At 41.1% G+C, this 24,399-nt stretch overlaps 1 protein-coding gene across 1 annotated transcript in view; it reads right to left on the minus strand.

The window, feature by feature from the left end:
- TMC1 (transmembrane channel like 1) overlaps window positions 1-24,399 on the minus strand; it is a 139,840-nt gene that overhangs the window by 19,203 nt on the left and 96,238 nt on the right. Inside the window, exons 12-17 of the mRNA XM_053205273.1 lie at window positions 21,306-21,450; window positions 20,499-20,693; window positions 17,606-17,785; window positions 17,318-17,479; window positions 10,403-10,531; window positions 614-681 (exon numbers count right to left, since the gene is read on the minus strand). Coding sequence (XP_053061248.1) covers window positions 614-681; window positions 10,403-10,531; window positions 17,318-17,479; window positions 17,606-17,785; window positions 20,499-20,693; window positions 21,306-21,450 — 879 coding nt within the window. The remainder of the gene's footprint in view (window positions 1-613; window positions 682-10,402; window positions 10,532-17,317; window positions 17,480-17,605; window positions 17,786-20,498; window positions 20,694-21,305; window positions 21,451-24,399) is intronic.

The following is a 24,399-nucleotide window of genomic DNA, read 5'->3' on the forward strand; positions in this document are numbered from 1 at the left end:
GATAATGACAGAATAAAACCAGTTTTTCAGAAGGGCCTGACATTAATTTATTTCATACTTAACATGTGGCTATGGGACCATTAATGTTTCACCGGTAGACCCTAGTGTCACAGGATATAAAAGTATAAAAAAGCTTTCAAAGAAGCTACAAAGCGGAAATACACTCCCAGTATTTGATAAAGGAATGCTCTGCAAAACAGGCAGATGTCTTTGAGGACGAAGAGTTAAGATATAAATATAAATATAAATAAATAGAAATATAATATAAATGTAATATAAATATAATATAAATATAAATATGAATATAAATACAAATATAAGTATAATATAAACGTGAATGTAAGTATAATACAAATATAAATATGAATATAAATACAAATATAAATATAATATTAATATAATATAAAATAAACATAATATAATATAAATATAATGTAAGTATAATATAAATATAAATACAAATATAAACAAGATTTTCCTATCCACTTTGCAAAGGCAACAGTTGAGTTAGACCCAGACTGGGGACCTCTCTGACACCAGGCCACAATGCATTATGCAATAATGTTCTTTGCGGCTTTTCTGTAAGTTGTAAACAGTCCAATAGCAGACCTACCAGATCATGCCTTGGTTGAAGATCAGAGCAAGGACATTGCCGCTGATGTCAAATTCAGTGTATGAAGGCTACAGAAGACACAGACATTTGCTGGATTAACATATCAAATGGTGCAAACTGAAAAACCCGAGTGGTACATGTTTCTGCATAGGTATGCTTCCATGCAGCAATAATCACGGAATAATCAATCTAATAAACGAGTAGTGCTAAATAAAATAATGCAGCACCCTTTTTAACAAAGTAAGGCTCATTTTCTAAAGCAGTCATTCAAAATGTTGTGAAAGTGTGGACCACTGGGCTCTCATGCATGGCCTCATGCATGGTAAAAATTGGAGCAACCTTCTGGGAAAAGTTTGACAATGTGTATTAAAAACTTAAGAAAATCTCAGTCTCTTTGGCCCTGTGAGTCTACCTCTGGGAATGTGAGTTAACAAATCGAGCTTAAATGCTGACAAAGTGTAACAAGCAGAGATAACACCATCTAAATATCCAATAATGACTCTCTGGGCACATGAGCCAGAACTTGGAAAATTTAGAAAGTGAGAGGGCAGGAATTAAATTTTTAAACATACCTCATAATGGAAAAGATAACCTTTTTATAGCCTTTTCTTCATATGTATTGGTTAAGTAAATACAGTATATCTATACTGTGATATACAGTGCACATGATCAAGGTCACCGTTTGAAGAATGCTTACTTACGCAAAAGAAAACTAGGATTTGATGTTAAGCAACAAACATATAAAATTATACATTCATTATTTTTACCAACTGAATATGAAATTATGCATAAGGAAAAGACTTGAAAATGCCCAACAAATTACCAGGTGTTATATAGGTGCGGGATGTATCATGACTTTCATTTTCTTCCTTAAGTTTGCATACTTTAAAACACCGTAAAACCTTGGTTTGCGAGCATAATTTGTTCTGGAAACGTGCTTGTAATCCAAAGGACTCATATATCAAAGCGAGTTTCAAGAACCATTGGCTCACTTGTGATCATATGACATTCAGCATCACTTACTGCTTGCATTGCAAGGCATCCTTGACTATCAAGTAAAGATTTATTAGAAACGCTTGCTCGTCTTGTGGGACACTTGCAGAATAAGTTACTCGCAATCCAATGTTTCACTGTATTTTAAAAATGTGGATTTCCTTTACAATAAAATGAATATAGAGAGAGACAATTAAAGTTTAAGAAGTTGTTCAACTCAATATCCAGTGTTTGTCTCCTAGATGCCACCCTGCTTAGGGTACAGCATCAGGCTGTTTTTTTTGTGCAGAAGGCCCACCAATAGGAACTGAGGTGGGCATCTGTCCTAGGGTGGCCTGTCGAAAGGCTTTCTAGGCTTTCTGGTAACACATCAGGCATCCTAGAAGGAAAGCGTCTATCAATGGGAGTAATGCTAATTAGCAACAGCAATGAAACTGGCTCCTACTTGAGCTGGGCTAGAGAACAGTCAGGAAACTGACTAACCAGTGACAAGAGAAAGAAAAGCGAAATTGTGAACTGAGAGCACCAAGAAGACCATGAAAGAGAGACCAAACGGGAAGCAGGTCCTTAATCCTGTCCCAGATCCTGGCATCTGCAGAGGTGGCTTCAGACCCCCTGTATCTTCATCAAAACTCCCTGCCGACACACATACACACACAGCCCACACACACGCATGCTCATGCCCACACACATGCACACGCAAGCGTCACTCTTCTTTTCAAACCCAAGAACCCCTCCTAAAGATATCTGTAAGAAGACGGGAGAGTTGTCTGGTTTGGAACCCCAACAGAACGATCACAGCTTTTGAATGCCTTGCCTCGAGAGTTCTTGAATCCAGGCCCCAATTTCATCAGGAGCGCTTTGCTCTGGACCACCTTTCCCTTTGCCTGAAGCCTTGTGAGCTCACAGAACACATTTGACAAATGCTCAGCTGGGTGGCCTGTGCCATCTGTGGCCTTGGAACGGCTCTTGTCCATGTCAGTTTAAGAACCAAACCTTCATCTTTGACCTCTTTAGAATAGTGCCATGATTTAGCCCACCAAGCTATGTAAAATTTAAAAAATTCAACCCTTTAGAAGTGTATTTTCTTTACTCTCACAAATATATAAGCCTCTTAAGGCCCATTTGAGATATTTTTACAACTAGGTAACTATAAAAACATAAAGGACACATTGGGAGCCTTTGTTCGCATACTGTGTGTGCAGCAGGGTCAGCCGGAGGAATACAACCTTTGATGCACAAATTGACCTGATGCGAAAGATGGGTAGAGGGCGTCCCTACTGTACCAAGGGTTTGAGGTCCACACACTTGTCTGAGTATTAGACCTTGCCCTGCCACTTCCTAGCTGCGTGAGCTGGGTCCGTTGCGTAACTTGTCAGGCCTCAGTTTCCTCACAGATAAACTGGTGCGAAAAACTAGGTCAGTGGTTGTCACACTGTGGACCAGAAGCCCAATCTGGACCACTGTCTGTTTTTGTAAACAGATAGTTATTAGAAGACAGCGGCCTTCGTTCGTTTATGTATTGCCTGTGGCTGCTGGACACGAAAACAGGAGAGCTGAACAGTCCCCACCGAGACCATATCGCCTGCTGAAAGCAAAAGTGTTTTCTACGCTCCACGCACAGTACTTGCTAAACAGTGCCCCGATTCTCTACGGACATAAGCCGGATGCTTTAGCATTTAACTCAGTTCTGACACTGACTGTCCTGAGCTAGTGCTGACCCCACAGGTTAAGGGCGCAGTCCCGCAAGAATGCCCCACTGCAGACACCAATCACAAGTTCACATTGTCGCCTATGCCGAGTGACTGGCTCTAAGTCAGAGGATCCTACATCTCCCTCCTCAAGTTTGATAATTTGCTAGAATGGCTCACAGAACTACAGAAAACAGTTGATTTGCTCGGCTACTGTTTATTATTAAATATGGCAGGAATAGACAGATGGAGGAGGTGCACATGCATAGGGCAAGGTATGAGGAAAAGGGCACGAATGTCCTTTCCAAGCACACCACCCTCCCAGCACCTCAACGTGTTCAGCAACCTGCTAGCTCTCTGAACCCCACAGGTCAGGGAGTTTTATGGAGACTTCATCAGTAAGCATGATCAATCATTAACTCACTCACCAGCCCCTCTCCCCTCCCTGGAGGAAGGGGGAGATAGGGCTGAAAGTTTCAAGCTTCTAATCGTGGTTCGGCCTTTCTGTTGACCAGTCCCCATCCTGAAGCTATCTAGGAGCCACCAAGCATTGTCTCATTGGAACAAGCAATGTTCCCGTCACCCAGGTAATCCCAAAGAATTTGGGGGCTCTGTATCAGGAACCAGCGTCAAAGACCAAATATTGGAATAAAAGATGATCCTAGCACCTGTACCGCTTAGGAAATTACAAAGGTTTTAGGAGCTCTGCCTGGGAGCTGGAGCTGGAGACCAAAATATATATTTCTTATTTTATCACAATATCACACCTGCAGAAGTGAGAACACTTACCATCCAGCCCTTTACTTTACAGGGAAAGTCTGCCAACTTCTGAACTAGATCATTTCTAAGATCCTTTTCTAATCTAAAATCTGTAATGGGTTGAAAAATTAGATGCAGTTATTAAAGAATTGCTTCTCTGTAAACATCTTAGAAATGCACTTGAATACTATATGAGCTCAACTCAGAAAATCTCACTCCAAAAAAAAAACCAAAACAAAAGTAAGGAGGCAAACACACATGTGCGTGCACACACACACACACACACACACACACTCACACGCTATAAAATTCAATGCTCATTCTTTTAGAAATGGATCTAATGAAAACCTGAGATGATATTGTATTTTAAAGTTTTAAAAGCAATACTTTAATAACACAAGCATAAATCAGTTTGCAATACGTTTGCTTAATCGCCTCTAAAACATAAATAGCTTGAAGGTAAATGATGCTTGGGAAAAAATAGGTTTTCCTGAAAACTGAGAAATGAACTGATTCAAATGGGATGCATATAACAAAATCACTAAGGGCTGCTCATCCCTGATAAGACTTTTAGGGGCCAGCAAAAGCAGATCCCATTTGGATTTAGGCTGAGGTCTGTAACAGTCAAGGGATTGGAAATTATCTTGTTTTATTTCTGGACCTTTGTGGCAGGCGGGAGTCCGTCATCTGCCCACAACGAAGACAGATGGTTGTCACTGGACTGAAGAGCCATGGAAACTCATCCTCTGTCTGCAAGCTTAGTTATTTGAGACAGATCATTAACCTCTGGATATTGTGGAATATCTCAGAGAGAATTCTGTCATTGCAATGTCCTGTCTGACATACAAATCTCACTTGCCCACAGCTGAAATCACTCTGGGTCAATGGTTCTCAAAACTATTCTGGTCCCCAGACCAGAAGCAGCAGTATTACCTGGGAGTTTGTTAGAAAAGTAAATTTTGGGAGTGCCTGTGTGGTTCAGTCAGTTAAGCGTCGAACTTCGGCTCAGGTCATGATCTCCAGTTTGTGGGTTCGAGTCTCGTGTTGGGCTTTATGCTGACAGCTCAGAGCCTGAAGCCTGTTTCAGGCTCCCTCTCTCTGCCCCTCCCCCACTTGCGTGAGTGCTCTCTCAATAAATAAATAAATAAACAAACAAACAAACAAACAAATAAATAAATTTTTAAAAAGAAAATGAAAACTAAATCTCCGGGACCTGTCCCAGATCAGAAATGCTGTGTTTTCACCTGCCTTCGGGGGATTCTGGTGTCTCCTCAAATATAAGAACCACTGATGTAGGACAAATCCTAGCCTTGTCTACTAGGGTGACTCAGAAAACTCGGGGCTTTGTACTTCAACCCTCATTGTCTGCACAAATACTGTCCAATGTTCAAGTGGAACTTCACATCCAGAATGTACTGTCCCTTTTCCCATGTTGTCAACCCTTCATGGGATACTCAAGACTTCTTACTGACTCCTTAGCATGGCATCTTCCTGGACTGTTAAATAATACCTCATTCCCAGCTGGAGAACATCAGTTTATTTCTAATCGGAGCCTGACGCAGAGCTCGACACAGGGCTTGATCTCACAACAGTGAAATCGTGACCTGAGCTGAAATCAAGAGTTAGATGCTTAACCAACTGAGCCACCCAGATGCCCCTCTTTCTAATTGTACATCACAGGCTTTCTTGTTAACTCCGTTCTATTGCAGGTGAACTGTCTAATCTTGGGAGTGCTTTGAGTTACCCATGTCATAGATTGGCTCATGAATTCATCATGACTTGACAGAGTCCTTGAAATTTCTAGGGTTAAGCATTACAGTGAAAATTTAACATGACAGAAATCTGGTTGATGGCTTTGACGCTGATTCAACTGAGTTTGAGTCCTAGTTCCACCAATGATTAGGGATACGTCTTTGAGCAAATTATTAAACATCCTCTAAGGCTTATTTACTGTAAAGTCGGGGAAAAAAGGAGCTACCTCATAGCATTGCTGGTATGAATACATGCAATAATATGTGTAAAGTATTTTCTAGAAGTTCTGACATATAATAAGAACTACATAAGATATACTATACTATGGAGTCCACTTTTATGATCTGTCAAACATATGCCTCTCATTTATTAATAATCTTGAACCCCTTCATCAGATCTCAGGGAAACCTCTTATATTTTCCATTTATGTAAATTTAACAAGGACCACCTCAAAAATGTAACTTGAAACAAGATGCTGAGGTTTCATTTGATTGACCATGTTCTAATACCACGCTGTGTATTCAGTTCTATTTCTTCTTGCATACCTGTTACCTTTTTTATTGATGAATAGCAAAGGTAATGTCAACACAAACTAAACTGAAAGTAAAGGGATTCTGTGTTGAACTGTTGCAGGAAACCCAAAGAGTTTACGTGAGGCTTTAGGGCAGTTGTGCCGAACCTGGGGGGCTAAAATCCCTCCTGGGAGAAACCATTCCACGTCCTATGAGTCAGTGAACACTTCAGAACATTGAAAATTGTCTGCTCTGCTTGGAGAAGCCTTGGAAAACATTAACTTACATTACGTGCTCTAACAGCCTACCATTAGCCAGTAATTTTCGCAGCTCAGCTCATCTTTATAGGTTTGTTGTGATAATACTTCGGCCATAAATTTATAACTGGAGAACCATATGGGGTCGCTTTTCATTCAAGTTACTCTGATAAGACCAGTATATACCATTCAGCATATTTAACATAATGGCTGTGTCCTGCCCTCGTTTATTCCCTGGCGGCCACACAAGCCTAGGCAACTCACTCCGATTCATAAGCTCTCAATTTTCAGGTGTGAAATAAAGGATGTATGACTGATTGTGTCAACATTCCACCAGACATTAACATTCTGTGGCTCTCTGGAGCTGAGGCGGAAGTCCACAGAGTTTAGTCGTTACAGAAGCTGTTGTAATGAAAGTGACCGAAAGTTTGTGCTGAGAATGGAGCCTGTTTAAGATTCTCTTTCTCTCCCTCTGCCCCTCTCCCCAGCTCGGATGCTGTCTCTCTCGCTCTCTCTCAAATTAAAAAAAAAAAAACGATAATAATTTTTTTTAAAATAGAATAAATACAAGTGAATGAATTTTTTAAATTCTACATTCTCTAGGACTGGGTAATTCAACGTAGAGAAATTTCTCTTAAGGAAACAATCTGTGCCTACCATTATAATTTATCTGTGAGCATATTTATCTACATGCCTATAAATAAACGTAACCATAATATTTATTACCATAACTAAAAATTAGATAAAGTTTAACTGACACCCAATAAAAATTTAATCAATGCTGGGCCCTGTCTTACGTTGGTCCCTCCACTGAGAACCCTTGCTTCCACTGGACCTTTGAAATTCTGAGGCTTTCTCAAGACCGGCTCAAGGCCCTCTTCCTACAACACGCCTTTGCATTTCTGATCTCTCTCTGTCCCTCTTCCTCTCTTTCTCTTTCTCCCTCTCTTTCTGTTTCTCTCTTTCCTTTCCTCCCTCTCTCCCTTTCTCCCTCCCTCCATCCACCCCCCAAAGTCATGCAACCATTGGTTTCTTCTGTGGAATTTATATTTTCTGCTCTGTACTAATAACAAGAACTTGTGGGATCAAAGGGCAGTAAAGAGTGTGCGGGCCGGGGGATGCAAATTCCATCTGCCGCCAGGCAGTGGCTTCTCACTGCAGCCAATTTCTGCCATGTGGGAATGTGGATCTAATGTTGCCAGCCCTCCAAATATGTCACGAAAAGCAAGAAATCCATATTTTTTTAAATATAAAACTTCCAGTTGTAAAATATGAGCTCATTAAAAAATAAATAAATAAATAAAAACCAAACCAACAAACAAAAACACTCTGTAGACAAGAGAAAAATACATATATCGGAAAGCTGAATCGAGGCATCTAGCCCAAGTGTGCAACCTCTCCTTAAGCTTACATCTTCTACATCTCTGTACCCCTATCACCCAGCACAGAGGTTTGCTCATACCGATTTGCACCTGGTAAGCACTCAACCGTGTACCCTCTCTACGTGATGGGCCAATGATAGTAGGATCCACATCGAAGATCCACCATCCACCCTTTACTGTTTAAAACTTGTTTTGATATTGGGCTTCTTTCTAAAGAGCCTTCCAAAAGTAACATGGGAACAAAGTCTCTGTGACCTAAGACAGGAACTCGTCTTTTTTCCTGTACTTTGTACTAACCCAAGAGCACCATCAGCACTCAATAAATAATAAATTACAGTCATTTAATTACAGCTTTTATGCATCCAGGTCATGTTTTATTGACTTCATATTTGAAGCAAAATTTTCTAGCACTTAAGAAGAAAGCAGTAAGGGATAAAAGGCAAGCATAAGCCAAGCAATGGCCTAAGAAAAGAATGGCAATTTTTACGTCGGCCTCAGAAGAGCTGAATCAGACAGGGAAAATAGAAATGAAACCAAGCCAGCTGAATACCTCATAGCAGGGAATGGGAAAACAATACAACAGCATCCTGGATCCATAGCATTACCTCACTGGAGTTCACCAAAGAGCATTACCTAACCACTTCTGGCCCGTCCCAGAGGCACTTTCAGTGAGGGTGGCAGAGATGACCTAATCATCAAAGGTACAATCTCAAAGTCAGAGAGCCATGCTGAGGATCCAGGCTGGTGTCTTGGAAACCGTTCTGAGTATAGGATTTGTCCGGAGACTAGAGGGCATGGGACTGAGGAGAGGGTGGCAGAAAAGGAGACCCCTCCTCCAGCAAGGGGAGAAACAGCATTGGCTCCACAATACGAAGCCAGAACTGACCCCATGGGCACGTCCCCGGAAGCAGGCAGAATTCTGTCAATTGGTGGCGTTGCCTTGATGGTGTCAGAAAGCAGAGGTTCGACACTGAAGCAGACGGTCAACATATAATGCCTGCCATGTGACAAGCATAGTTCTAAGCCGAGAGGTCAAAGCTTCTGTTTTTACAGGGCTTTCATTCAAACTGTGAGAGATAGGTTATAAGGTTGTTTTTAAAAGGAAATGTCAGATAGTTATACATCCTATGAAGAAAATTAAGCAGGGTGTTGAGACAGAGTGCCTGGTAAGCTCTGTTAGATGGGAAGGTCAGAGAACAGCTCAAAGGAGGTGACAGAGTAGCTGAGTCCTTAATGACAAGAAGGCATCAACCGCACCAAATTCTAGGAATCTGCACCCTACAGGGAAAAACAGCTAGAGCAAATGCGAGGATCATCTTGTGTTTGAGCATAAGAGAGAATTCCAAAGTGTACGGACTTTGTAAAGCAAGAACAAAATTGGTAGAAGACGAGCTCAGAGAGAAATAAGAAACAGATCCCATAAGGTATCGAAGGCCTTGGAAAAGGATTTGGAATTCATTTTAAGTACTTATAAGCCATTGGAGGATTTAAAGCAAGTGATTACAGTCAACCCTTCAGGTCATAGTTCCCAAGATGACTGTTACACTTGCAAAAGAGGGACAGCGGTCACCTGACAAGGTGGTAGACCAAGAGTGATGTGTGCCCTGCTGCTGCCCTTAAACTTTGCGGGGGGCACCTGGGGTCTAGCGTAGAGGGTGAGCTGGGGAGGGAGTCAGAGAAACTTGCACTGTTGTTGTGGGGTGGGAAATCATCTTGCCAGAGTTCAGAGCTCAGGTTCACCACTCGCCAAAGCTCTATCAGCACCCTGGGCCTTCCTTGAAACTTCCACATCTCCCTGCTCGTGTCTCTGCTGAGCTCTCATTACCCCGCGAGCTTTATGAAATTAGCACCATATTTGCTGAATTCTTTTATCCCTCAATGCACTGCACAGTAACTGTCCAGGACTCTGTTTCGTAGAAACAAAGGAATTAACAGAATGCGCAGTTGATACACCCATCTTGCCCTGCTTCTAGAAATGTCGGCAAGCTTCAAGGGGAGGGGGCTGCCTATGGGTCCCAGATCGATTGAGTTCACCACATTCACAGAAAGGTTGAGCTCCGCTGCTTTAGCCATCCCGGGCTAATTTTACCAGAATGTCCGAAATCATGACACTCCTGTCTGAAACCCTTCTGAATCAGAACTGTATTCCCTGGTCTTCATTATTAATGTCTTACAGGTGGCCCCACCTTCTAAAGTCTTTTTCTTGCATTGTGTGTGCAAATGATAATCCACAAAGGAATAATCTGATAAGAGAAAAGTGAATATCATACTTACATATCCATATTCCAAATCCCAGCACCAACAGTAATTGCAAAACCTCACAAAACATGCCCTGAGAAAGTCCCCAACGAGGATTGTGACATAAGTGGTCATTGCATTGTGTGTGCAAATGATAATCCACAAAGGAATAATCTGATAAGAGAAAAGTGAATATCATACTTACATATCCATATTCCAAATCCCAGCACCAACAGTAATTGCAAAACCTCACAAAACATGCCCTGAGAAAGTCCCCAACGAGGATTGTGACATAAGTGGTCAGAACATCAGAAACGGTCAGCCGCACAAATTCCTGTTGGGATATTAGCCAGATTAAAACAAGCATTTCTCCTTTCAAATGGCCCTAGTGTTGACATCAGGTTTGTTCTGCATCTGCATAGTATTAGCTTAGAAACCACAATGAATAGTTAAAAAAAAAAAAAAGGCCTATCTAGCAAGTGAAGACTATTTCACCCTTATTTTCTTAGTCTAAAAATAATTGTCTCAACATTCCAAAGCCACAGTATCAAAAGTCTTCTTACTGGGAAACTTTTATAGGTATGACATAAGAAATAAAACCAGGAATATATTGACCACATGTTAGTTTAAGACTTTAATCTAGCAAACAGCAATATTTATCGAGTTAAAAAGACACACTGGGAAAAGTACTGGCAGCAAATGTGACACAGAATTAGTTTGTCTAATATGTTAAAAATGTTTATAAGTCAGGGGCACCTGGGTGGCTGAGTTAAGTATCCAAACTCCCGGTCTCTTGATCTCTGCTCAGGTCATGATCTCACAGTTTGTGGGATGGAACCCCGCGTCAGGCTCTGCACTGACAATGAGGAGCCTGCTTGGGATTCTCTCTCCCCGCCCCCCGCCCCTGTCGCTTGTCTGCTAGCTTTCTCTTTCTCTCAAAATAAATAAATAAACATTTTAAAGATAAGATAAGGTAAGATAAGATAAGATAAGATAATTAGTGAGAAAGAATTTTCTCGTGGGGCAAAGGACCATTTGAATAGCAGTCATTAGGTGAATTTCCAGCCTCACACGTCAGAGCTATGCTTCCCGAAAATTGTGTACCACCTCCAGGATTCTTGGTATGTCCAAGTACCATGCGGAATAGAATTTATCTCCTATTTCTTTTAACTTTAATATCCCTTGTTCTTAAAAGATAACTACTACTCTTTTAAACATAATCTGCCGTAAGTAGTAGTTAACTACAATACGGATGGAACAAAAGCAAAAACTATGATATTAAACACTTTAAAATACGAACTTTAAAACTTAGCGTTAGTTTTCACCACCAGCAATGCCTGTGACAAGGGCCTGGAGGCCAGCAGTATATTTTGGGAAGTGTCGTGAGAGAACAGGAGTGGAGGTTGGGAAGAATGAAACAGAAGGAAGGAGAGCTTTGGCCCAAGAGCATGTTAAAATCTATCACGTGAGTCTTACCCTGGTGGGCACCCACCTGGAAGCCTTGAAAGCCATATAGAATAAGCCTCCGAATTGTCCGTGCCAGAGACAGAAGGGAGACATATTGAACCGGCACCCCCCCCCCCCGCTAGTCAAGGGTGGCCCCACGTGGAATGATCACCCCACTTCGTGACAGCACAGAAACTTGGAGGGTGATGCAGACGGCTGAGTTGAAATGCTACCAGGTAACCGGGATGCGCAGCTGTTTGGGGCAGCAAGAGCCGGAGTAAAAAGTGGACCAAGAGAGCGTGGGGTTCCTGCACACTCTGGAAGTTTCTGTATAATCCGACTGCTGTGTAGCTCCCCATATGCTTCTGGTATTGCTTTTCGCCTCTTCTTCACTCCAGCCCCACTGGCTTTCCTTGAGAGCCTCAGTCTCCATACTTCTTCAGACCACAGGGCCTTCGCATGTGGTCCTCACTCCACTCAGTCATTCTCACTTCACTTCTTGACTCAGTTTACACACCAACTCATACACATCACTACAGCATCCCTGAGTGGGGAGAGTTTCACTCCCCTCGGTGACAAGGGCAAGCCTCTCTGTACAAAGTTCTCAGATTCCTTGCATTTCATCACCCTTGTAAATTTGCAAATTTGGCAAAATTATTCAAGAACATAGTTTTCACAAGGGCAAGGAACCAGCCCACCTTTATGCCCAATGTACCCCTAGTATCCAGCACGATGCCTGCTTCTCAGCGGCTGCTCGATAAACACAGAATGAATGATTGGGTGATAGTAAATTCCTGCAGTTATTTCTGGCCACAACTTTTCCCTTCCCTGTTCTGATTCTCCTTTTCATTCCCCAACCAATTTGAGTTCAGGCTCCAATGACTAGTATCAATCCGAGGTAGGCGATGAGGGATATTTTTTTGGCTTGCACTGCCAGCTCAGGAGGGCCTCCTCAGGTAAGACAAAATTTCAGAGCGGTTTTGAAGTTCCTACATGTTCCTAAACATCCTCACCCAATAACTGAAATCCTACTGTTCCTGAGCAGCGTTCTGTCACCTAAAATACCGGAAGTGCCCGGGTGGCTCAGTCAGTTAAGTGTCCAACTCTTGATTTTGGCTCAGGTCATGATCTTACAGTTTGTGGGTTCAGCCCTGCATTGGGCTCTGCGCTGACAGGGTGGAGGCTGCTTGGGATTCTCTCTCTTCCTTTCTCTGCCCCTTCTTTCTCTCTCTCTCTCTTTCTCTCTCAAAAATAAATAAATAAACATTAAAAAATGTACCAGAAGAAGATCCAAACACTATACCGAGACATAAGAACATTTATTCACCAACCATTAGAAGAAAACAATGCTTGGGGCGCCTGGGCAGCTCAGCCAGTTAAGGGTCTGACTTCGGTTCGGGTCATGATCTCACGGTCCGTGAGTTCCGTGAGTTCGAGCCCCGTGTCGGGCTCTGTGCTGACAGCTCAGGGCCTGGAGCCTGCTTCAGATTCTGTGTCTCCCTCTCTCTCTGCCCCACCCCTGCTTGCGATTTGTCTCTCTCTGTCTCTCAAAACTGAATAAACATTAAAAAAAAAACCCAAACAATGCTTTATAAGAGAATCCCCCAAACAGTGGCTCAGCTCACCTCAGGGGCACATCCAATCCCAGTTCTAGCGTGTTAGTCAGGATGGGAGCACACTCTCCACACAGGGGCCCCGTTGAGCACCACACCTCACACCTCACAACTTAACACTCAGTTAAAATATCTAGGTAGCTTTGATTAGTAAACCTAAGAGTCATGAGTAGATAACAGGAACACCATAGACAAGGGGCATCACAGAGGACCACAGATTCTAGAACTCTAGACGTCCCATAGTAGGACCTTGGAGAGTATGTGTTGATGTTAATTATGTTCCTAGGGACAATTCAGCACTATGGGTAAGGATGCAAACTCTACCCAGACTATATGGGTTAAACGTGGGCTCCCATCATTGACGTCGTTTAAGAGCTTGAGCAAATTATTTTACTTTTTGGGGTCCCAGTCTCCTTAACTATAAAATAGAGATAATAGAGATAATATGATTTATCTCAAAGGATAATTTCAAAATCCAAGGAGACAGCGCTGAGCACATCAGAGCCATTCAATAAATGCCAGACCTTGCTGTTGTTACGTTTAGCTGTTGGCTGCTTTCTCCTTCCCCAAAATGCAGACCTCAGTATATAGCTTCAAAGAGCAGTCTCCCAAGGAGGGCTTTGCTTCCTACCCATCAAATACTATTGGAAATGGGACTAAGTGGCTACATCTTGAGATTCCCTGGAGGGATAAAGGAGCCATCAAATCATCTCATATCCAAACTCAAAGAGAGGTTTGAATCTTACATCATCCTTAAGGAAACAAAGCAGAGGGGATCCATGGAAGAGAAGAGGAAACATCTGGAATGTTCTGACGGAACAAAGAATGAGCCTTTGGGGTGTGTCCCCAACATTACATGCAAAGTAGATGCCTCTACTATTTCCCCTGGAGTCACTATTTTTAAGTAGTTAAAAGAAATGTTTCTAGGTGCATGGATAGAGATATTGATCTCGTAAAGACCAGACTTTCCAGACTTTTCACAGTTTTTATGTTCCCTGTGTTCTCTTTGTCCCCATGGACTCTACCTCCCTCATCAATAGTCTGTTCAGAACCACAACCTCATGGGCCAGCTCCTGCAGACTTTCCCTCAAGTGCTGAAGGTCCTTCTTAGAGAAAGGAAGGTGAATGAGAAGGGGGCAGTAAGGCAATATAATTAAGCATGAAGATGGGATTTAAAAAAAATTTTTTTTTTTGAGCAGGGGAGGGACAGAGAGAGAGGGAGACACAGAATCAGAAGCAGGCTCCAGGCTCTGAGCTGTCAGCACAGAGCCCGACACGGGGCTCGAACTCACAAACCGTGAGATCATGACCTGAGCCGAAGTCGGTCGCTCAACCGACTGAGCCACCCAGGCGCCCCAAGATGGCATTTTTTTTAAAAAGATCAAGACAAGTAGCATGGTCCCCAAAAGAGTGAGACAAGGGACTTTTCCTTTATTTCAAGTCAGTCTGTGAGGAACTATTGCAGAATCTTCTGCATAATCAGAGACATAAGTAGCCTCCTAGATTGCATTGGCATTCCTACCTAATTAATCACTTTCTCTTCCCCAGAAGTGAGAAGCCTCAATCGTATTCTTTTTTTAATGTTTATTTACTTAATTTTGAGAGAGAGAGAGAGAGAGAGAGCGTGTGTTCATGCACAAGAGGCACAAAAGCGGGGAGGAAGAGAGAGAGAGAGAGAGAGAGAGAGAGAGAGAGAGAGAGAGAGAGAATCCAGAATAGGCTTCAGGCTGTCAGCGCAGAGCCCATGCTGGACTCCATCTCGTGGGAACCATGAGATCATGACCTGAGCTGAAATCAACAGTCAGATGCTTAACCAACTGAGCTATGCAGGCGCCCCGCCTCAATTTTATTCTTTATGGTTCGTTCTATCAAGACTGTTAAAGGGTAAATTTCTTAGTCCACATGCCAGTCTGCGTTCTGGGATATATAAAAGAAAACATTTCCAGCTCTTTGAGTTTGTGCAAGAAACTTATTTTCCCAAGTTTTTCATTTCTTTCAACTTTAGCTGCAGAGTCAAGGAGCAGTGTCCATGTGATAAGATTTGTGTTAAGCGCCGTGACCAGACTTCGCTTCAAGACCCTTGGAATCCAGAAACCTGTGTACTGCTGTGTATTCATTTCCCATTGCTGCCATGACAAATTAACCACAAACTTAGTGGCCTAAGAGAACACAGATTTATTTTTTTACAGTTCTGGAGGTCGGAGGTCTAAAATCAAGGTGTGGGCAGCAGGAAGGAGTCTGTTTCCCCTCCTTGTTCAGCTTCTGGAGGCTGCCTGCATTCTTGGGCTCAGAGCCCCCTCTGTCCATCATTAAAGTACATCTCTCCAAACTCTTCCATGGTCACATCTGGTTTTTCTGACTTTGACCCTTTTGTCTCCACTTGCGATTTCATCAGGTCCATCCACATAATCCAGGATAATTTTCTTATTCCAAAGCTCATCACTTAATCACATCAGCAAAGTCCATTTTACCGTGTAAGGTAATATAGTCATAAAGACTCCAGTGATTAAGACACAGACGTCTTTGAAGGTCCATGATCCCATCTACCCACACCTCGGATCACCACACCTCTCTACTAAGTAAAGGCAACCTTCACTTCACTTCACTCCATTTCATTTCATTTCATTCCATACATAATATGTGCTATAAACATGTATGGAATGTGCATGTCTAAGAATTGAGTATTTAATAAAATGTAACTGGAAAGGGAGTTTATCTGGCCCCCTGAAACCTTAAAAATAAAATAAAATAAAATCCTTAATCATGCCATACTTTTTGGACACAGTCTTCGAGGATGTGTGTCTAGCATCATACACATTTTTCTTAATTTTTTTTCCCCCACGATTGAAATCACAGTTGATTGGCTTAAGTCTGATGAGCATCTAATTGAGCATGAAGGTATCTAATGATATCCACTTTTGTTTATTTTTTAATTAATTATTTATTTATTTTTAATGTTTTATTTATTTTTGAGACAGAGACAGAGTGCGAGTGATGGAGGGGCAGAAAGAAAGGGAGATGCAGAATCCGAAGCAGGCTCCAGGCTCTGAGCTGTCAGCAGACCCCCACGCGGGGCTCGAACCCACGAACCACGAGATCACCACCTGAGCCAAAATCAGAGGCTAAACCGAAAGAGCCACCCAGAAGCCCCTACCCACATATGTTTAAATTATATTAGCTTTATAAGATTAACACTAACTTTTAATTTTTCCTTTTATATTTCCAAAAATAAGTACACAGCAAAAAAGGGCTCAAATAATTCCACAAGACCATGTTACTGCTGAAACTGAACTCTGGTCCAACAGGCAGGCAGACTCATGATGACATATTTAAAAATACCTCTTCATCATCCATGAACCAAAGCCCAAAATCGGTTTATGAAATTCACATTAAAATTAAAGGCTTTTCAAAGTAAAAAATGGATCTGTATAGAAGTAAGACATGTGCAATAGTTTATCGTTGTTGCTTTTGCTTCGTATGGTTTCCTCTATTGGACAGAAAGCCATGTGATGCCTTAATTCTTTTCTCTGGTAAAATAACAGTAGTGTTGGACTGGGGCCATTTACATAATTATCATGAAAGCAACTAGCCTAAAATAGCATTTCCTTTAATACTTAAGGGACAAGTATCTGACAAAAGTGGACATTCCTGAAATGAGTATTAGTGTGTGCTCCCAAAAGAATCTTTTTTCATGGAAAACAGGTAATGATAGGTAGAGTTCCATTTAAATATTCACTTGAGCCTGTATCCAAATCTAGGTGCTTTAGTATGACACAAATGGAAAATAAACATCTCCTCACACCACTTAAAAATATCCTTTCTTTATACACAACTGTAAAAAAAGGTGTAAAAGTAGTACTTACCTCAAAAATGGCTGTGAGGACTGCATGAGCTAATAGATATGAAACTCACAACCAGCACATGGTAAGCATTCGATAAAGCTTAGGTATTTTTTTTTTTATTAAGCAATGAAAATGATAGGCCACACTTATGAAAAGGAATAATTGATTCTGCTCTTTTTTAAGCCATTAATTGTCATCCACTTGTGTTTGTGACATTACCTGTCCCACCATTGTTTCCCAGCAGGGTCCTCGAGGTACATCTGCAGGGTGCACGAAAAAAGGTGGTCCAGTGCTATTTCCAGAAAGTGATGCATTATAGGCCTTGATCATGTTGGCTTCCCAGAGGGTAATATTGGCCTTTACCAGCTTCTCTTCTTCAATCTTGGGAGCAAAGTGATGCACACAAAAATGGAGACAACACAGATTTCAAAGACATTTGTAGCAATCCGGAGACAGGCAATTGTAATAACACTCTGATGCCAAGAACAATCCAGATACAAGACTCACCTTGTTGTTAATCTCATCCATCAAGGCAAGAATAAATACGTACAAGTTGCCTAAGAGTAGAGCAAAAATGCGTCCCAGTAGCCATTTCAGAGCAATTAGAGGATGGTAGTCTTCCAGTTCAGCAAATAAGTCAAACAGGGTTGGACAGAACATCCCCAGGAGGGACATGACCATGTTCATCTACAATGAGACACAATGAATCAACTAAGTTAATGGTATTTTTAAAAATATTATTGCTTTCCTCCAGAATTTTGCAAGATTTCAGCTAGGTTTCCTTTATCTTTTGTAAGATTAAAGAAGATTATCTTATGCATCTTTAAATTTTGATCTTCATAAAACAACAAAGACATTATTCAGCCCCCATTCTCGAGATGTACTTGTGTATGAGCTTGTGTATGTGCCAGTAATAATAGTCTGTTTCCTGGTATAATGAGGGAAGTAATTTACATCACGCTCTATCCAAAGAACACAAATTGTTCTGCCTGAGAACTGATTCTGACATGGTCATACACTTTGCAACAAGATTTCCAAAGGAAATGGAAAATGGTCTGATTGAGGAATGAGGTCCAAACTGGAACTACTCATTTGACAATTACCAGTTTATGGGCTGGTTCAATCAGTTAGAATAAATGAGCTCCCTGAGATGGGCTCAAGACTAAATACTGAATTCTGGGGAATACATACTATTAGGAGCAAAAAAAAAAAAAGGTAATGGGTTTATCTAAGAAAACAGGACATTCAGAGAAACAAAAGGAGAACACACAACACGATGTTATCACAGCCAAGGTAGGAAAGTTGCAGAACTGGTTTATAATCCCAGTGTGTGTGTGTGTGGGGGGGGGGGGGGGGGAGGGAGTGTATGAGAAAGAGAGAGAGAAAATATATGAAAAGTAGCAAATGTCTGACACCCTTACAATTGCCATATGAGGCTAAATTAAATCAGGGAAAAGAATCCAGTGCATGTACCACTTTTTTGATGGGGAAAAAGCCTCCTTAAATGAAAAAAAGATTTCTGGTAAACCTTGGCAATGGTCTTTCCCAAATACCTGCTTCAGGACTGTCACCACTAAACATTTCCTGTTTTCCACTTCTTGACTCTATGTTTTGAAAGATTGTAACTACAAGACTGTATTTATAGTATTTTTAAAAAATATTTATTTATTTTTGAAGCAAGGAGGGGCAGAGAGAGAAGAAGACACAGAATCTGAAGCAGGCTCCAGGCTCTGAGCTGTCAGCACAGAGCCCGACAGGGGGCTCGAACTCATGAACCATGCGATCCTGACCTGGGCTGAAGTCAGACGTTTAACTGACTGAGCCACCCAGGTGCCCCACTACCAGACTGTATTTAGAAAATAATTGTCAATGTGGTTTTTCCCATTTGTATTAAGAACATTATAGGAGCATGACCATGAGGAGCATGATATCATTTCAGCCTAAAGTAAAAACTTGGTAGACCTCGTGCTACCTGTTACAAGGTCAATTTAAATCCTGTTTCAGCAAATTAATCCCCATTACTACCTTGGCTGGCCCTGAGGACTTTAGGGGTAAAATGGCTGTTAAACAGACTCTTACACAAAGTGACCCTTCTAATGAAGGTCATTGGCTATGACCTTTACTGTGGTTCATTTATACAAAAATATGATCAAATATGAACCATGGACCAAAGTGGCATAATTTTGCCTGTGATAGCAACTATCACAACCGTAAGAAGAAACTTTGACAGCAAGCTTAATAAATGCTTTGAGGGTCTCCTCTGTTTTAAATAAATAAAATCACTCTACCTAAAGAAGTCTGTACAGTTATAGTCTCTTAAATGTATGGTCTCCCGTCTCTAGTGCTACCAGTTCTGAAATACCTAGAACGTTTTGGAACCTTTTTTTGTAAAGAGGTTATCATATATCTTGTCCAAGTATTTCTTTCTAGGAAATACTATGCTTATAAAGGCTTTCTTAATCTTTTTGGTCTCCCAGGCTTTGTAGAAGTTGTGGTGTGGGAAGTCTACACTTCCAACAGCCTAAATCTATATATGTTTTGAAAATGCCCAAGTTTCAAATGATGCCGCATCATATTCCAGAACATTTTATGAACGGGAACAGGCCTTAGCAGCAACACATAACCAATGATTTCCTTATTCTCAACATCTAAATTTCCTTATTCTAAATGTCTGACCTCTTTCCTGTGGCCCACTAAATGGGTAGATATCCTGAAGATAAATCACAGGCATATTTAATTCCAGGCAAAGAGCTGGCCCTCCTTATTTTAATATCTTTTGAAGGGGGAGGAAATAAGGCAAGGGGAGGAGAAGGTGGTAAATGTGAGGTTAGGCTGCTAGGGAAAACCAGAGAGAATTCCAGACTTGCCCAAGGCGCGGGAGGCAATCTGAATGTTTCCAATGAGCTAAACATAGGAACCACAGGCTCTATCATTGCTGCTTCAAAGAATTCAAGCAATAATTGGATCTTTCAGAGACAGGTGCAGAGTCAACAGAGAAAGAAACATGGAGTCATGGAAGGACGTTGGCCTTGAAATAAAGATTCCTAAGTTTTAAGTCACTCTTCTCCATGGTTCTGTGACCTTGAACACATCTCCTCCTCTCCTGACACTCATTAACGGCATCTGTAAAATGTACTGGTGGGAATGTATGTGTTCTAATATCTCTCCCAACTCTAACTTTCCACAAAGTCACAAAACACAAAAAAGATAGCAGACAGTAGACAGATTTGGAAATAAGGCTGGAATAGAGTGAAAATGTGTGACAGGGCTATTTAACTGTCAGGGCAGTGTGGAGAAGAGAGGTAAACGATAGCCTTATTTAATGTTCCACCATAGAAACATAACCCACACAATCTCAAATGTCAGGTTCTAAGCACATAAAAAGCATGCAGAGACGAACTTCATTCTTTTCCCACCACCCAAGGGTGTCAGGATCTTGCTGTGCAAATTCCTGGGATCGCTTCACAGCCCAAAAGATGAGGTATCCACTCCCTCCAAGTGTTAGAAACACGAAGAAGTTAGCAAGAAACCTCAGGAATCTGATCAAGTGGACGTTTTCTTCTACTTGGGCTGCTCTCTCCTCCATGATAGCTTCCTGTACCCAAGCAAAACAGAAAAAGAAAGATGTGTCCGAGTTACAAAAAAGTATCATAATCTCAGAAAATATTCTGCAAACATCAAAACATGAGAAATGAAAATCTTTGCTCTACCTGGGATGCCACAAACCAGGTGAATATCACCAGCAAGTGAGGACAAGTGAGAGAATGAACGACGAATTCTTAAAAACTCTGATTGGTCTAATGCTGAAATAACCTTCTTTCTAAATTATTTTCCAATAACGTGCTTTTAAAGCTACAAAAATAATACTTCAGAGTCATTTTAAATATCGAGCTAACCTATTCCTGTAAATAATTATGAGCATCGTCTATTATTTAAACTATCTGATTCTGATTACTAACGGTCTCCTGTTTCAAGTCAATGGCATTATTTTTATTACCAAATTTAGAGAAGAAATCGTGCCATCGTGGATCATCAGATATTTTCCAATCCCAATCAGAACAACGCCCGGATCCTGCTAGGCTGAAATAATGAGTTGCTCTTTCTTTTAATTGTCAGGATATTTCGTTCACTTTAAAAACCATACAGAGTGGCTCCAGTTTTACTCTTAGAAATACAGAGGAGTGGCTCTTGAAGTTGATGTGTTTACCTTAAAGTTCATGGTGATGGAATTGAATTTGTTGTCTGCTGTTTCTGGATTGCCAATCAGGTAGTCCCAGCTGGTGAATACCTTCCAGCTGAAGTTGAAGGTGTTGTCATCACCACCCCCATCGTCCCCGATATTTTTGGTCATCCTGTAAAAACAGGGAGTTTAATCCAGCCCCCAAAATACACACAGAAAGGGAGAGGGTGGGCAGTGGTAAAATACTAGTTATAGGGAAACTGGAGAAGCAATATCCCAAAAGCATGTATTTTCAAATGAAGTTTGCTCATATCACCAGAAAATCAGTTTATTTTTAAATTTTGGTTTTGTTTTACTTTTCAAAACTGTTCATTTTCCAGGACTTTCAGGATCAAAAGACTATGAAGCATTGATGATTTTAACAATTAAGCAGGTTTTATAAAAATATATATATTTCTCTTGTTTTCCTCCACTGTTTTCATAGCATCTTATACTTGGTTCTTAATCCTCTGTGGGATAAAGATCTCTTTAGAAATATGATGAAAATCAATGGGTCCCTCCCCCGGTGGGGGGGGCAAGGGGCAGGTGGAGGTGGGAATATGTGTAGACTCAAACTGCTCTACCCAGTTTTAACTTATTTCCAGATCCCCCTGAAGCTAGGGATGAGCTAACCCAGGGCACAGCAGATCCTGCATGGATCCAATTCCCCCCCAGAATGTCTTCCCAAAGAACAGATGGAATGCATGAAATTTCTCCATACTATACAACTCTTGAACAAAAATCAAAATTCTTATACACACACACACATACACACAATTCTTACACAACCTTAGTGCCAACTTGTTACGTATATTCTAATCTGTGTATTCTAGTATATATAAATCACTGATTGGAATATATATATATATATTTTTTTTCTTTGTGTGGTTTTTGTTTTGTTGTGTTTTGTTTTGTTTTTTCTTGGGGAACTTTAAATGCATTTACTTACAGTTTATTTCAGTGGTTAGAGATCTATATTCCACTCACTCCACTTCCTTTTTTCCCCTTATTACTATAAATAGCAAAATTAAAATTTCATATGATACATATTATAAAATGATCCCAGAAGGTTTTGGTTTTGTGAATATTATAGTGATATAGAACCAAAAAGGAAAGAAACACAATGACATAAAGCTGACATGATAGGAAGACAGGCATCTCTGAGGTCACCCACATTCAGCTCCCCTTCTTTTTAAAAAAATTTTTAATGTTTATTTATTTTTGAGAGAGAGACAGTGAGAGTCAGGGAGGGCAGAGAGAGAGAGAGAGAGGGAGACACAGAATCCAAAACAGGCTCCAGGCTGTCAGCACAGAGCCCGACCTGGGGCTCGAACCCATGAACTATGGGATCATGATCTGAGCCGAAGTTGAACACCCAACTGACTGAGCTACCCAGGCGCCCCTCAGCTACCCTTCTTAGAGAGGTTTATATATTTTAAATGAGTTAATGTGTTATGAAAAAAAAACCTGAAAACAATTATCCTTTTCATCAGTCTATCATTTTATCCTTTAAAATTGTGTTTTGCACATTACCATATTTGTCCATTCTCAAAAACTGGGCAAAAGGTCAAGGTAGTTAGTATTATTCTTTTTTCACAGATGGGGAAGCTAAGGGTTTACATTATGAAGTGATTTGCTGGACGTTATTCAGCAGTTAACCACAGAGGGAGGTCAAAGGCTTAGGTTCTCTGATGTCCCTCTGGTGCCCAAGCTAGGACTCCAAGAGATCCGTCGAATCGCATAAAATGCTTTTTTGAAGGTCAAAAGGTGTTGAAATCAAAGATTCCCAATGGTTTAACCTAGAGAGAAAATTATTTGTTTGATTAATATGCCACTATCCATTTCTGTGCTGTCGCTGAGGAAAGGGCAGGGCCTCAGGTGAACATCTAAGTTTTGAATGGAGCTTCACTGGCAAAATTGTGTAGCTGAGACAGCCTTCCAGATAAGGGAGCGTGAGCTGCACCAACAAATCGGGAACATCTAGTGTGCGGGAATCGACAAGAAAGGGAGTGGGATGCTGAAAGGAGTAAGGAAAGATCCCAAAGACAGACTGCTTATAGCATATTTTTGTTGAGAGGCAACCCAGATATCTATAAAACGTTCCATGGACAGCTCTATCCCTTGCCCGTAGAGGGAAAAAGTGTACATACCTATGAAAATTCTTCCCTTTTCAAGAAAGCTATAGTTTTGAACTACTGTTTCTATGAGAAGCAACCTTAACCTATCATTGGCTTTTCTGAGAGGTTGTATCTTTTTTTTTTTTTTTTTTGAGAGAGAGGGAGGGAGGGCACAAGTGAGTGAGGGGCAGAGAGAGAGAGAAAGAGAGAGAGAAAGAGAGAGAGAGAGAAACCCAGGAAAGACAGAGAGAGAAGCAGGGTTCACCTGAAGTGGGGCTCAAGCTCATCCAATGTGGGACTTGAACTCACAAGCTATGAGACCATGACCTGAGCCAAAGTCAAATGTTTAATGACTGAACTCCCCAGGTGCCCCTTTGTGAGGCACCCCCTTTGTGAGAGGTTGTAGTAAGTAACTGTTGCTGTAATGCCTTTGTCCAGGGTTTTATACTGGACTTCCTGCATTGGACAAGTTTATATCTCTGTTTACATGCTGAGGTTACTTGGTCATTTTGTGGATGTATACAAAGGTTTTTAATAAATCAAATAAATGCTTCCCTAAATCCTTAGCCAACAGGGTCACTACAATGTAGCCTCTGCTAAAATCAAAAGTCAGGAAGGGAAAGGGGATTGAAAGGCAGGTAGGAAGCAACTCTCTAGAAGCTCACAGGATAAGCCCATTACAGATGGGGCGGGGGGGGGAATTATAGTAAGCACTATACTATACTAAAAAGCATGGATTACATTCTTGAGAAAGAAGAAATTGAGGCAAATATTTGACTGCAAAGGATAACATATATATTATATCCATATATATAATATACATGTTAACTGTATATTGGCCACAACCTCTGTTTTTTCCTTAGTTTACAGACTGTTACTTCAACTGAGCATCACGAGAGCAAGAACTTTATTTTGCTCACCATTAAATCCTCAGGCACTGAGTAGCTCCCTCTACCCAGATTGCC

This window comes from Acinonyx jubatus, chromosome D4 (genome assembly GCF_027475565.1).
Source record: "Acinonyx jubatus isolate Ajub_Pintada_27869175 chromosome D4, VMU_Ajub_asm_v1.0, whole genome shotgun sequence".
Classification (NCBI taxonomy): Eukaryota; Metazoa; Chordata; class Mammalia; order Carnivora; family Felidae; genus Acinonyx; species Acinonyx jubatus.